This window comes from Trichomonascus vanleenenianus (genome assembly GCF_965637985.1).
Source record: "Trichomonascus vanleenenianus strain CLIB 3782 genome assembly, contig: TRVA0_002S, whole genome shotgun sequence".
Taxonomy (NCBI): domain Eukaryota; kingdom Fungi; phylum Ascomycota; class Dipodascomycetes; order Dipodascales; family Trichomonascaceae; genus Blastobotrys; species Blastobotrys vanleenenianus.
In genome coordinates, this window is record NW_027481885.1 from 121,099 (window position 1) to 135,825 (window position 14,727).

At 50.8% G+C, this 14,727-nt stretch overlaps 6 protein-coding genes across 6 annotated transcripts; 1 reads left to right on the plus strand and 5 right to left on the minus strand.

Annotated features, from left to right (window-relative positions):
* Window positions 1–315: 315 nt before the first annotated feature.
* TRVA0_002S01530 (uncharacterized protein) lies at window positions 316–2,460 on the minus strand (the record flags this gene model as incomplete). The annotated part of the gene is made up of 1 exon (XM_076682199.1): window positions 316–2,460. The coding sequence occupies one exon, from the start codon at window positions 2,458–2,460 to the stop codon at window positions 316–318; it is 2,145 nt and encodes a 714-aa protein (XP_076543445.1).
* Window positions 2,461–3,677: 1,217 nt separating this feature from the next.
* Window positions 3,678–5,258, plus strand: TRVA0_002S01552 (uncharacterized protein; the record flags this gene model as incomplete). Its single annotated transcript, XM_076682200.1, has 1 exon — window positions 3,678–5,258. One exon carries the CDS (start codon window positions 3,678–3,680, stop codon window positions 5,256–5,258), a length of 1,581 nt encoding a protein of 526 aa, XP_076543446.1.
* Window positions 5,259–5,456: 198 nt separating this feature from the next.
* RNY1 (ribonuclease T2) lies at window positions 5,457–6,593 on the minus strand (the record flags this gene model as incomplete). Its single annotated transcript, XM_076682201.1, has 1 exon — window positions 5,457–6,593. One exon carries the CDS (start codon window positions 6,591–6,593, stop codon window positions 5,457–5,459), a length of 1,137 nt encoding a protein of 378 aa, XP_076543447.1.
* Window positions 6,594–7,937: 1,344 nt separating this feature from the next.
* On the minus strand, window positions 7,938–9,791 carry TRVA0_002S01596 (uncharacterized protein; the record flags this gene model as incomplete). The annotated part of the gene is made up of 1 exon (XM_076682202.1): window positions 7,938–9,791. One exon carries the CDS (start codon window positions 9,789–9,791, stop codon window positions 7,938–7,940), a length of 1,854 nt encoding a protein of 617 aa, XP_076543448.1.
* A 671-nt stretch (window positions 9,792–10,462) lies between these two features.
* On the minus strand, window positions 10,463–12,978 carry RNR3 (ribonucleoside-diphosphate reductase large chain 2; the record flags this gene model as incomplete). Its single annotated transcript, XM_076682203.1, has 2 exons — window positions 10,463–12,909; window positions 12,960–12,978. The coding sequence occupies 2 exons, from the start codon at window positions 12,976–12,978 to the stop codon at window positions 10,463–10,465; spliced, it is 2,466 nt and encodes an 821-aa protein (XP_076543449.1).
* A 165-nt stretch (window positions 12,979–13,143) lies between these two features.
* VPS30 (beclin 1) lies at window positions 13,144–14,460 on the minus strand (the record flags this gene model as incomplete). Its single annotated transcript, XM_076682204.1, has 1 exon — window positions 13,144–14,460. The coding sequence occupies one exon, from the start codon at window positions 14,458–14,460 to the stop codon at window positions 13,144–13,146; it is 1,317 nt and encodes a 438-aa protein (XP_076543450.1).
* Window positions 14,461–14,727: the final 267 nt, after the last annotated feature.

A 14,727-nucleotide genomic window follows, 5' to 3' on the forward strand; every position in this document is an offset into this window, starting at 1 on the left:
GCGCGTTCAATTGACATAGGCGGACAATTCTCCCCTGACCCGCCAATGAGGTAGCAAAAATGGAAGACTCACCCATTGCCACAATCTAGATGTGACGCTTCACCTTAAAGAGTCTGGCGTATTGATGAATTCGCTTCCCGAAGGTCTAAATCTCCGCGAAGCGGAGCTACGGGGGTTTGGGGGCTGGCCCCCAATTACGTTGACAATTGCGGGATAACACAGTACGTATTAATGGGCTCTGCCCAATGGCAAGGTATATAGAGGAATAAATAAATAAATAGGCATGGTGATGAATAAATAAAAGCAATGGGGTTGCTACATTTTGTTTGATTTCTTTGCCCACTCAACGCACCACTGGAGAACCGTCTCGTAGCACATTCCGTACTGGCGCAGGTTCTGGACCATGGAGATTCGCTTCCGACGCAGGTCGTGGACCACCTGATGTATGACATCAAACTCGGGCATTTGGCCCCTGCGGTAGTATTGCTCAAAGATGTCGGTAGCCGTGTCGACGGTGCAGAAAGTGCCCGTTCGCCCGCACCCGGCGGAGCAATGGACAAGACAGATGGGTTCAAGGTCGAGCTTTTTTCGGGATGGATCGAGGTACTCCTCCTTGAGCCGCGACAGAGCTAACAGGTCCTCCGGACTCGCTGGCGACCCGAGATCGGGCCAGTCGGTGTACTGAATCTGTACCGTCTGGTGAGTCGGCTGGGACGGATCTCGGGCGTTCTTGAGCTCGAAGCGACGAATGACGACCATAGAATTGGACGAAGTGTTCAACGGAACAACAGACTGGCCAATGACTCTAAGCTCAATGGCGCCCATTACGCCGTCCTGCCAGTACAAGTCGCACTTGAGGGTACCTCCTTCGTGTTCCGGCGTAAGCATGAGGATAACTGGAATTCGTTCGTACCAGACGACTTTCCAAAAGTCCTCGTAGGTAGCAGGTAGAGGGCCCTGGGTAGCGATATACCGCCGATCTGACCCCTTGGCCGACACGTAAGAAGCATTGATGTAGTCTGCTGAAGGCGAAGAAGCGTCTCTGATGCGGACTCTGCTGTGGTCAAATGGCCAAATATTTGTATAGCGGTTCTTTGCGCCGAGTTCGACTCCAGCCAGCATGCCTTCCTTGTTTTCTGAGGGGGCATTGAGGGCTTCCTCAAGCCGGTTTTTCTCAGCCATCTCGATATCATAGAAGAGCTTGGCGACCGACTTGGAGCTGTCGGATTCCTTGATAATTTTACACAGCCACTCGGGGAACAACTGGCGGTTCTTGTCGTCATCGTTTTTGTCCACCTCTGCAGGGAGGACAATATCAATTCCGTCGTTTTCGTCGTAAACTTCCATTGCCGTGCGGATATTTGTTGAAAACGGATTGAGCCGCACTTTGCACGCTTCTGGTAGAGAAATGCCCGACATGACCAGCGGCGCTCCCGAAACGGTGTGGAGCGGCGGTATGCTGGAAGATGAACGCGCCATTGCTTCGCCATCGCCCTCGGGAGAGGGGCTTTCTACAGCGCTAGTGTCAATTAGGTCGGCGAACTTTGTCGAGAAATCGGCGATTCCGCCTCTGAGCCAGCAGATTTTGGTTTCCGTGGTATCGGTAAGAGCATGGTGGAACTTTAACAGCGTGTGAAAGAGGGTCGTATGCGAAGGAGAGAGTCGCTTACACGACTGATCGTACAGCACAATGGCATCATACTTCTCAAGATTCCCCAAAGACGACTTTTGGTTCGGCGACATGCATTCTAGGAATCTCGAGAGCACAAATGTCGGTCTTTTGAGCAGGGTTGTCGGCATGCACACGTTGTCGGCCGATTTCACGCGGGAAACAGCAAACTGCGCCAGTGGCCGCACGTCAATCATCAGTATCTTTTTCGTACGGTTAGGCCCAATCAGTTCCGCCAGCTCAGCTGGGGAAATCGACTGGACGGACTCTGGAACCGTAAGTGCGGATCCGTTTGGCGAAGTAATGCCAAACGTCAGAGAGGTAGCCGAGTTCGGCGTCGGGAAGTGCGATTGAACGCCCAGCGACCCGTTGACGGCCAATTTTTCCCGCTCAGCTACAGAGATATCCAGTGAAGCCGGACGCAGTCTCCGCTGTCGCGGCGTGAACTGCGGAGGCAACTTGAGGGCCGGAGCCGGCAGCACACTGGGGTTTGGCGGGGGCGCAACGACGACATGACCACCGCCATTACTACTTTCTGTAGAGTCCGAGCCCGTGCTGAAATAGCCACCACCATCTTGCTGGCCCATTTTGGTAGTTGTTGTCAGCCCACTAAACGCAGGCACCTCAGAGGCAGGTGTAGTAGAGCCCCCCAGGTCTTTCACAGAGTTTGGAGAAGACGAAGGCGAGACAGGAGGGTGCGACCTTACCGAGCAGGACGACGATTTGGCGATCGACGAAGAGGTATCGGTGGTGTCGGACGATGAAGGCGAAGGAGGTCTGTCAATCTCCATGCCAATACTTTTTTTTCGAAATTATCACTTCACACGATTACTAACCGACCCAAACACCCCAAAACCGAACGTGACCTTAAGGCTCAACAGTGTGTGCAACGGGGTCAATATAAACAGTCTCGAGCCAACAGTATCGTAACACGTAGGGAAAGAAGTGGAAACCAGCCCCTATTTCGAATATATATCACCCCAACCAGGACTGGGCTGCTTTTTTGTTGTTTTACCGGGCTTCGTCGCACAGACTCTGGCAAAACACGCCGAAAGAACGATAAAGAACAGATGAGGCAGCTCCAACAGGCCAAATTTTTCCCTGGGCTCTTTTCGTTGACGTCATCTATCGGCTGGCTGGGGCCGTTAGTCATCGCGCCCTACTTTGATGAGGTAATCCAGCCCCAGTGATATCATCGCGCCACACGCTGACGTCACAGTGTTTTCATTTTTTGTCCCATCCAGCCGCACGAGCCGCACTCCCCAGATGAAACTAGCAAGCGGCCAAATGGAGTACTGCTAGTTTTTCCTGCTCTGGGGCTACGATAGCCCATTACAAGTGGCAAACTGTGGGTTAGCAGGAATATTCTGGGGCAAAACCTGGGCAGGTGAGTCCCTCACTGTAGGTTGCCCATACGTCACTTTCCGAGGTGTTGTTAAACTGTGTTCGATATCGGAGGTGATCAGTCACGGCCCCCTTTCTACAACTTCATTGCAAAGTTCCACGGCATGTCAATTGACCAGTCAGATCTTCCATGCTGACACCTTAGTCATCATTCGTATCCTTCCATCATTCGTATTCTCACACTCGACCCAGTCCATCATTCATATGACTTGACGTGAAGCTTCGCTACAGAGGGTTTGGGACACTACCTGGGGCTCTGCCCCAGACCCCGTAGCTGGGGGGCTGGCCCCCCAAAACCCCCATGCACCCTCTCTACAGGTCACTGAGTCACGAGGGTCATATAGGTACCGGTACTACGTAGACCAGCTATATACGGTACGGCGATTGAGAGGTGATTGTGCCCGACGCGAAACGTCGCTACAGGGGGTATGGGGGACTGGTCCCCCATGATCCATACCGGTGCTCCCAACGGTGACTCCGAGGGTTTGTTACAGCCGTACGGGTATGTTGATACGCGACTGCAACACAAAATTAAAAAAAATAATCCTCAGATTGGAGAGAGGAAGCGACGCGTAGATTGGATGCATCAGACCAATAATAGACGATGGATCCGGCTGAACGGGAGAAGGTAGAGCTTGAGGAGAAGATCCGAGACAACAATTTTCAGATCAAGTTCCGCATCCATCAAATTGAGGACCAGCTGTCGAGGTCGTCGAATGACACTTTGCTCTCGCATGAGGTGTCGAAACTCAAGGACCAGCTGGAGTTCACGGACATTAGCCTGCAGAAGCTCAAAGGATCGAGTGACAGACCGCTGATAGATGCCGAGAAGGAGTATACCGAAGCCAAGCTCAAGTTGGACAATATCGTCAGGCAGGTCACGAAACCCGAAGTTAGCGATGCTCAACCTAATAATGCAATGTTGAGCAATATTAATAATGGGCTGTTGAATCACAATAACGGGGTGCTGAATAGAGGACGGACATTAAATGGGATTGGAGGGACGAAAGTATTCAGGGAGCCCCTAAAGGAGAACCCCAGAATTGGAGAGCCCCCAAAAGAGAACCAAAAAAATGGCGAGCCCCTAAAGGAGAATCCAGGAAATGGAGAGCCATTAAAGGAACTGCCAGCTGGTTTACAACACCGCGATAATGATACAGCCCCCGTAATTGGTTTGGAAAGGTTGGCTGTAACCAAATCGGACAACACTGTTCCAGTAAACAAGCCTCGCTTCATGACTTTTGGACAGTTCAGAGCACTGGGGAACCCAAGGGCAAATCCATTGACATCAAATAAAGAGAACGAGCCGAGAAACGACAATTTACCCGAGAACGACAAAAATGCGCCCACTAACGAGCCGAAACCAAATCAAATCCATAAAGGAAAGCAACCTTTGAATGAGTTTGAGCCGGCAAATGACCTTATTAGCATGGAGAGCTTTGACGTTAATACACCCATAAAGCCTGTGTCCAAGTTCAGCGACCCTTTAAAACAGCTCAATGGCACAGTCGAGCACCTTACGCCTGATTCGATCCTTGCTCCGGGGCAGGCACCCAAGCGACCACTTGAGGCTTCGACTACTGCATTTTTCGACCCCTTCTCTGATGCGAGCGACGCGCTGTGCCAATCTCTGGTCAATGAGACCAAGTCGCTTAAAAAGGAGCTTGACACTTTGAAGCGGAAAATGGCCAATGAGAGACAACGCCAACAAAACCCGGTAGAGAGTGTGCAAACACAGCTTGAACAGCTATACAGCCGTATTGATGGGCTTTCTATTACCGAAATCAAGTCAGAGCTGGGTCAGTTGATACACCAAGAGCAGAGCAATACGCCGCTACCACCATCGTCAAGCTCGAACCTTTCCGCAGAGTCACAGATAGCTATTTACAAGTACGGCATCCAGCGCCTTCGGACTAAGCGAAACGACCTACTGTTCTGCAACCACTTCAAGTCGAAGGAATTGGAAAGCTATCGCAATGCTAGCCGCAAAAGGCTCAAATTGTTGCAAAGCCTTGGCATTATCAAAATTCTCGACGAGCAAAAGGCATTTTCTACAGTTCGACCCAAGCCGACCTTGAAAGCGACAGCACTGGCCATCCGCGCCGCAATTAGAATCCAAAAACGCCTAGCAGCGTCACGAGAGTCGGCCGTAGCCCTACGTCATTTTGTCAAATCAAACGTCTAATTGCATTCTCCTCTACGGGTTCCTCCACTGTTGCACCTCCTTCGCCAACGGACTTTAGTCAAAATCATTGGTTATTACAGGAGGTTTAATTGGGTACTCCTCCAATAGGGAAGATCATTGTTATTATTACAGGAGATCTAACAGGGTATTGCTCCAATAGAGGAGTCTCTAACTTGATTAATAATGGGGAAAGTATGACTACTTTGCTGCGAACTTCAGCTTAAAGTTGACAGCTCCGGAGCCTACCTTGATAGGGACCTGGGTGGTACCTGATGGAACCTTGTCAGCAGACCAGGTCTCCTCGCCTCCATACAGAACATAATTGCCCTCAGTGGTGAACTGACCAGCTGTGACGCCGCTGCCACACGTAAAAGCTCCGTCAACAACGTCGCACGGCCCCTTGGACGACCTGAGCTCAATGCCGCCAAATTGAGACTCCTTCTTGGTATACGTCCCGCAAGTGCCCGAAGTGTACCACTTGCCGTTGGAGATGAGGCAGCCGTTCTCTCCGTCGATCTTTAGGTAGCCCTTTTTACCAGAGCCTCCTCCACCGCCTCCTCCACCACCAGAGCCCTTGGGCAGGTACTTGAAGCCGTCCTTACAGTTGGAACTACCGGAAAGAGCTTCTCGCGGGACGAAATCGCCCGAAGCCACCGATCCCTTGAGGTTGTAGTAGTAAAAGATCTGGTTGATGGCGTTGTGTCTATCGCAGAGAATGCCCACAGACTTGCCAAACTTGGCCGAGAGTACGTCCTGGAACTGCTTAACCGTCCATCTCTTGTCGGTGCTAGGCTCAATTCCCGCCTCCTTGAGCCATTCATAGGTGGGCAATTCCCTGAAAAGAGTCACAGCAGCGTCGTAGAAATCGCTAGCGTACTGGTACTTGCTCGCGCCCTCGCCGTAGCAGCTGGGATTGAGCGTATACATGCAGGTTCCATGCTTGTTGAACTCGTGAAGCCACAGCTCCACGTCGTTTCCACCAAGGTTCTTCCACACTTCACCCATCTCAGTCAGCAGATCGCTTCGGTTGGTGGAAGTGAGCACTTCCTCAACATTGGTGATTTCCCAGGCCTTGTTGCAGAACTGGTTGTACCCGCCAATGCACCTGTCGCACCACAATCCGTGCAGGGTGAACAGGTCGTCTGGCCCAGTGGCGGGATTGTAGTCCCAGAACTGGGTCGACAGAATGATTCCGTTGGTAGCCTCATAACAACACGAATCCTTGCCGGAATTGATGGAGCATGAGATTGGAGTGTCGACCGGGCAGGTATCGTGGAGCGAATCGTCCAGCCTGAGCAGCTTCTGGGCAACAGGCAGGCCATACGCCGCGGTCATGGCCGCCGAAATCGCAAGCAAGCCACCCAACTTCATCACAATTTACAGTATTACACTAATGGGTTTCAACTACGACTTCAGTATATATACTAAGGGTATAGTTCAACTACGGAAGGGGTATAATCTATTGTACTTATATACGCGTTAATGCACAGCCGGGATTTAACGATGGCGATGCCTTATCTCTGGTGGTTGGGGGCGATCGGTGGGGATTGGCGAACGCCGCGCGGTATGTGCGCGGCTGAAGTGAGGCAGGCTTGGCATGCGTCTTCAGGGCCAGTAGCCAGGGACATATGGGCCTAAGTCGCCTCACGGGCTGGGGGATGGGTTTTCGGGTAAGGAAGCAGAGTATTTTAGGTCTTAGTAAATGCATGTAATTAAAGTCGTCTGATTGGGCATTGGCCGTTTATTGGGTAACAGTAAGAGTCTTTTCTGAGTGAGACCTGGGGAGAGACCCTCTGACCATTGTTATTGGTCTGATAATGATTCCTCAATTCACTGGAGATGCATATCTCTACGTATCTGTGTAACTAGTTGAGCAGGAATGGAGCTTTTGTAAGGCCGAATGAGAGAGTCGATATCCAACACATGCGGCATATGGTTCGGCGTACGTAAGCATAATTTTTCCCCGACGAAGTTCGACGCGCAAAGAAAAGAGACTTCGAAAGAGACTTCGTGAACCTTACGACAGCAGATTTTTTTTTGGGTTCGTTCACATTGCGGATGCTAAAACGAGTAATTTCGTCCTCTTTGAAGATGTTAAAAGACAGCCGTTGATTTCGTCCTCTTTGAAGATGCTGAAGAACGGTCTTTGGGTTCGCCCACTTTGAAGATACCAAAAAAAAAGCCGTTGGTTCATCCGCTTTGGGTAGCTAAACGACATCATGCCCTTGAATTCTTCCACGATGAGGATTCTAATGCGCACTAGCCTTTGGGCTCGTTCATTTCAGAATGCTAAGCAAACACCAGTCTTTGATTTCATCCAACGTGCTTAACGATAGCCGTTGGTTCGTCCACTTTGATAGTAAATGGCAGTCTTTCAGTTGGTTCCATTTGAAGTGGCTAAATGAACCTTTTGGCTAAATGGCACCAGGCCTTGATTTCGAGTACTTTCGAAAATTCTGAACGATAGCCTTAGTCCGTCCACTTTGAACATGCTAGGCCTTTGGTATCTTTGAGTTCATCCTCTTTAAAGATGTTAAAAGACAGCCTTTGGTTCGTTCACGTTGAGGATGCGTTTGGCTAAACGACATTAATCTTTCGGCATGTCTGCTTTGTAAGGTGCTAAACGGCAGACAGCCTTTGGGTTGGTCCCCTTTGAGGATGCTAAACGACAGCCATTGATTAAACAACACCAGGCTTTGGGTTCGTCCACTTTGAAGAAATCAGGTCGATGACTCCAGCTCTAGTATAATCGCCAGTCACGACCTCGCCAGCATATGCTACGCGGACGTAGAACTTTTTGACCTTCGCCAGGCCCTCTGCGCTGATCCACTCCGCCAACGAAAAGGAAGCATTGGTGCCGCGATACTGCTCTACATCATTAACAACCAGCGAATATCCCGGCATATCTACGCTCCCTGTGCCGTTCCATCGAATAACCTGGCCGCCAGCCTTGAAATCTAATGGGACAAACTGCGGAGCGCCAGACAAGAGCGAAGGTGCTCCTCGTCGCAGCTGGTCATAAGTCTGGATGACCGAATCGAACCCCCACCGGGATACTCCAGCAACGTAAAGGCCGACGAGGATGCCCTGGTAAAAGAGACTCGGCGTCGTCTTAAATCCTGTACCAGGAAGTAGCACTAGCGCAAGGATATAATGGTGGACCCGCAGCGTCTGGTTGGGGATCATGGCCAGAATTGCCAACAAGCCAATAGCCCCTAAGTAGAAGGTGATATACGGCCGGAACTTGCCCATGCGCCAGATAACAAACGCCTGGCCCACTGCTATAGCGAGGATGCTTCCAATGACTATGACAAGCGTCAGCCATGCTCCGGGCTGGCTGTTGAGATCATGGACCGTCAGTCTGTCAATGGGCAGGTACGCAAAGACGTAGTTCTCGAGGATACCAATCCAGAACCCAGAAAGCCACATAACCGACCTGCTCAGGTTCGCGTCGAGATTTACAAGCTGCGGCCGGGCCGCCACCTTGTAAATGACAAAGCACCCAAGCATGCCCGGCAGAAACCGCCTAAACGATACCGAGACCAGCTCAGCAATAACCAGCGCGTTGTCAAGCTCTCCGTTGGCCCCTTCTACCGGAGGATTGGACGCCAGGCAGACGGTCCAAAAGCCACAAACGACAATGGCCCAGTAAAACCCTGCGGCGCTCGTCACAAAGTATCCAAACACCAGCGATATTCCGACATTGAGCCAGATAATGAGCCACCGGTAGTCTTTGGTGCCTTTTGAGTCTTTGTTGGCACCTGTGGTGACAAACTGGAAACTCTCAGGGAACGCGGAGTCAAACTCAATGCTCTCAATACCATACTTGCCAGTGGACTTGTTGAATCTGTCCTGGGTACCCAAGAACTCAATGACGACTTCGCCGCCCATGGAGTTACTGATTACGCCCGCGTGAGCTGCGGCTCCGCATACCGACGAGTCGGCGCGGTAGATACCATCTCCAATGACATAGGGTCTGTATATCGAGTCGTAAGCGCCCACGGATGCCTCGGAATAAGTCCAGCTCTCCTTGACGCAGTCGGCCAGGCACTTGAAACGCATCTTCTCGCCAATCTCGTGCTTACATCTGCGCCCGTCTATTCCACACGCGTCGTTCCTGCCGGCCCACACTGGGTAGATGCTACTCCCACAGTGAATGAGTTTAGCCGGTTCGCCATCGACGCGAATATCGGTCGCCAGGACCGACTGCTTTGCCAGAACATAGAAGAGCAAAGCCCAAGCTCCGATAAGAACCCAGTACAGCACTTGCTTGGTTCTCTTTGGTAGATGCTCGTTCAGCTTGGTAGGTAGCCTTTGGATGTCCTCTCCGAACAGATAGCTGACCCGGGGCTCTACCGGCTTACGCGGACCTTCCATGAGCACGTCGAACCACGATCGTTTCCAGAGTACGATGTCCTCTTCCTCGTTCTCGGCCAGTGAGCTGACTTCGTACTCTTCGGCCAGCTGTTCGCAGCTCGAATTACCAGAGGGGATGGTTGCATAACTTGCATCGTCATGGTACCTCTTCACCATCTCTATTCTCTATATCTAATGAAGACGTTTGAATGTCGAAACGGTATCTTCGGATCGCCGGTACATCCCAAACTCCGATGGTTTTAACCAGGTTTCACAACGACCGCAATGCCAAGCCTGGCTCGATAGGGCTGTAGACTATGATAATCGACTTTTGAGCTATTATAGATGTGCTTGTAGTTCATTAATTGGCCATTGACTAGTGCTATATGCGCTCTTGCCGTTGTGTTGTGCCGTTTGAGCTTATCGTTGTAGCTATTTGCTAAGACAAGATCACCAACTCTGCGACATTCGAGAAAATAACCTTGCGGGTATGAGATATGATGGATACACTTGGTATCGTATATCATATGTATAGAAGAAATGCTGGTACCGTAGATAAAATATCATATAGGTAGGAGAAACATCATAGAAGAGAAAAGTATTATTATAAATATCATATCAAATAGCGTGGCCTCCCCACTAGGGCTGCGCCTTGCGGAGAAAACGCCATATCACTGTGATAAACTTTCCAAAGAGGGTTTGTTACAGCTTGTTACAAACTCCCAAGTTGTTACAAACTTCCGCTGCAACACCCCTCCGCGAAGCGGAGCTACGGGGGTTTGGGGGCTGGCCCCCAATTCAAATGAAAGAAAGCATAGGATAGGAGAATAAATATACTATTTACAAGTTTAACCAGAGCAAGCCTCGCAGTTGTTCGGGTCATCCACCCGGCACGCGAGAGTTTTAGAACTGAATATATCGACATTGGAGGACATGCGACGAGCCTTTTGCGGACGGTCTTCGTCGTCATCATTGTCGGTGCTGCTGCTGCTGCTGCTGCTTGAACTGGCAACGTGCTCAGTATCCACATAACTCCGCTTGAGCAAATGACTAAACTGTCGGATGGCCTTGCCCTGATGCTTCACGAGCTCCGCATCAATAGTGAACTTGATGGCCTCCGAGGCAGCTCGCGTCCGAAGGTAGTACATACCCGTTTTGAGGCCCTTCTTCCACCCATAAAAGTGCATCGAAGTAAGCTTGGCCATGGTCGGCTCCTGCATGTGGATGTTGGTGCTCTGGGACTGGTCAATGAATGGTGCTCGGTCTGCTGCCATGTTGAGTACATGCTTCTGGCTTATCTCCCACACAGTCTTGTACAGATCCTTCAGGTCCTCGGGAATGCCTGGGATGTTGCGAATCGACCCATTGTTTGCAATGATGAGCTGCTTCATCCGGTCGTCCCACATATTGAGCTCCAGCAAATCTCGCACTAAATAAGGGTTGACTATTTGGAACTCGCCAGAAAGAACGCGTCGCGAGTATATGTTCGAGGTATATGGCTCAAAACACTCATTAAACCCGAGAATCTGGCTAGTTGAAGCCGTCGGCATGGGAGCCACCAATAGCGAATTGCGAAGCCCATGTTGTGCCAGGCTCGCCTTTAGCTTATTCCAGTCCCACAAATCAGTTGGCTTGTGGTTCCATAGATCAAATTGGAGGAGTCCTTTGGACGCAGGAGACCCGGCGAAGCTCTCATAAGCCCCATCCCGCGCCGCCAACTCGACAGACGCTTCCACAGCGCCGTGATAGATGGTTTCAAAGATCTTGGTATTCAGTATTGCAGCGGCTGCAGAGTCGTATGGAAGCCGGAGCTGAAAGAGCGTATCGGCAAGCCCTTGTACTCCAACGGCTATTGGCCTATGCTTGAAATTGGAGCGCCGTGATTCCTCTATTGGATAGGCGTTTATATCTATAATTCGGTTGAGGTTTTTCACAATTATCTTGGTTACCTTGTGGAGAAGCTTGAAGTCGTACTTCAAACAATGGCTGTCTCTGGCGTCAATAAACATGGGAAGCGCTAAAGAAGCCAGGTTGCAGACAGCAGTCTCGTCGCCAGATGAGTACTCTACAATCTCTGTACACAGGTTGGATGACTTAATCGTGCCCAGGTTCTGCTGGTTCGACTTGCTGTTGCAAGCGTCCTTGTAAAGCATAAACGGCGTGCCTGTTTCCGTCTGAGCTTGGAGAATGGCATACCACAGCTTTTGCGCCTTGATCTTGCGGCGGTAGCGGCTCTCAGTCTCGTATCGCCGGTACAGCGCAACAAAATCTTCTCCCCACACATCGGACAGCCCCGGAGCTGTGTCTGGGCTAAACAAGCACCAGTCGCCGTCCTTCTCTACCTGCTCCATAAACAGATCCGGCACCCAGAGGGCTGGGAATATGTCGCGTGCCCTCATTTCCTCGTTGCCATGGTTCTTGCGAATCTCAATGAACTCAAAAATGTCGGCGTGCCACGGCTCGAGGTAGACAGCAATGGCTCCCGGCCGCTTGTTCCCGCCCTGGTCTACATAGCGTGCCATATTGTTAAATATCCGTAGCATGGGCACAATGCCGTTGGACTTGCCTCCCGTAGTCTTGACATGCGAATTGGCGGATCGGACATTGTGGACATGGAGGCCAATGCCTCCGGCGCGCTTCGAAATGAGCGCACACAACTTCAGGGTGTCGAATATACCCTCAACAGAGTCTTCCTTCATGCCTACGAGGAAACATGACGACATCTGCGGGATGCAGGTGCCTGCATTGTACAGGGTGGGAGACCCGTGGGTGAAGTACTTGAGCGACATGAAGTTGTAGGTCTCCAGTGCTTTATCAATATCGTCGCCATGGATGCCTAGCGCTACTCTGAGCCACATATACTGCGGCCTCTCCTGGGTTACATCGTCCTTCGCTAGCAGGTAGGCCCGCTCTAAAGTCTTGAACCCAAAGTAACTCAGCGTGAAATCTCGCTCGAGATCAATTGCCTTGTCCAGTCGCTCTTTATGGGCGTCCAAAGTCTTTAACAATTGGGGCGACACTACTCCAGTAAGGTTGTACATTGCCGCGCTGAACTTTGACGGGGTTCGCGAGTGGAGGCTCTTAATGGCTACGCGGGCGCCCAGAGCTGAGTAATCGGGATGGACCGTCGTCATACTTGCCGCAATCTCAGCGGCGAGTTCCAGTACCTGGCAGTTGGTGACTGTCCGTGGTAAACCTAACTCGACTTTTGATGTAACCCGGTCGCAGTCTATCGCTAAACCCCAGGAGCAACCTTCCAGCACGCTCACCAGCTTATCTCTATCCAGTTTCCCGTCTTTATAGCATTAGCACATCGGTCCCTGTCGTTCCATCTTTGCCACTTACCTTTTAGCACCAGCATCATCGCCACCTGCTCTCTCTATTACTGCTGCCCTGGAAACCGCTGGGTTCACGGGAGGTAAATTTGTGTGGCGTTGCCGGGGAGATTAGTGGTACGGCTGTGCACAGCAATAATTCACCCAAACTTTTCAAAAAAATCTTAAATTCACCCAAATTTGGGGGAAGAAGCCTATCGGCTGCTGGCGTAGGCAAGAATCCACTTGGCGTTGGTAAGGACATACTTGCATGCTGTAGTCCAAGATTCATTTGAGCTGCTCATGCTGAGCTTGATGCTATACCCGCCAATCTTGTCCTCCTCAATCTTATAAGGCAGGCGAAGCGATGAGTCCATTGACTCGACGTACTCGCCGACCTGGCGCAGAATAACCAAAAAAGCCACCATGGCAGCATCCAATTTCTTGTGCTTGAGTAGGCGTTCGAAAGTGTGATCTCCGGATGAGTACAGTTCGAGGCTGATTGGCCGTCCTGTGGGGTTGTTTGGGTCCAGCTTCTCAATGCGCGAGGCACTTCCAAGCGGCCGTAACCGATACCCCGTCAATTTGAAATTGAGCTTTTGAATGACTGTAGCAAGAAGCAGAAGAGTCTGCCCCCAGGCAGCATTGATCTCGGGCCACTCGACCTTCTTGTCCTTCAGCCGCCCCAGTCTCAATCCATTAATGGTTCCAAAGTACCCGTCATGTCCTATGCAGAAAGTATCGTTGTAAACGTTGATCCGTTGCAGTCGTTGCAGCCGAACGGTATGATCCGTATATATCGACTCTACGCGGTCAAGTTCGTTCCGCTGCTCCCTCAGCTTCAATGCATACTCATTTTGCTCTTTAAAGAACTCCTCTTCCTCCTCGCGAAGCTCCTCAGACTCTAGTTTTAGCTTTTCCAGCTCTTTCTCAAGCTCCTCCCGTTCCGCCTCCGCCTGCTTCAATTCTTCTAGAGCTTCTTTGTTCTCTACCTCTAGTGCTCTGATCTCATCCGATAGCTCTTCGAGTTCTTCGCTTCCGGCTCCAGGCTGGTCCTTGAGCTTGTTGAGAAAGCTAATGTAGACGTCTCGCTCGCTACACACTTCTTCGTACCGAGCGCGTAGACTATCCCTGATCATCTCAGAGCAGTCGGTACAAACAGGGTAATCAATGTCGCTGTTGGCAGATAAATTGTCGAAAAGTGCCTCCAGCGTTTCCACCCGTTTGCTTAGCTGATGGTCCGGCTCAGCCATGATCGTTGAAGGCTCCTCAGCCAACCGAGACCCCACGCGGTCAACTTCTCGCTGTGAAGGTGATTGTGGGCTGCCATCCTCAGCATTATTCATAATCGATTCCGTCAACATGACGAATGATTCGTTGCCTTTGAACGGCACTTTCCCCGGAGGTCTGATAGTTTGGGGTGATCCATTCTCGTGTTTCCCGCTCTTTAATAGTAGGTTTTGCTGTACTTTGGTCAGATTTCCCAGCGACTCATGAGGCCACAGCGGCAGTCTACACCGCTGGCATTGCATCTTCGTATCCTCCTGAGCTTGGACAGTACTGTACTTGAGAGCATTGGCCGGACCGTATCACTGGGACATCCAATTTTGTGGTTAATTAACGGAACTTAATTAAGCGTAATATATTGAAGCGCGCCGCACAGAGTGCGGCAAACTGAAACTGATTGAGATTTCGAAGCCCTTGATAATTCTCGACTTTCTGTAAATTACGCGACGAATGTCCTTTTTTGGTTATGGATTCTTTGTTAGTATTTTTCCCTATGTACAGTTCTATTATAG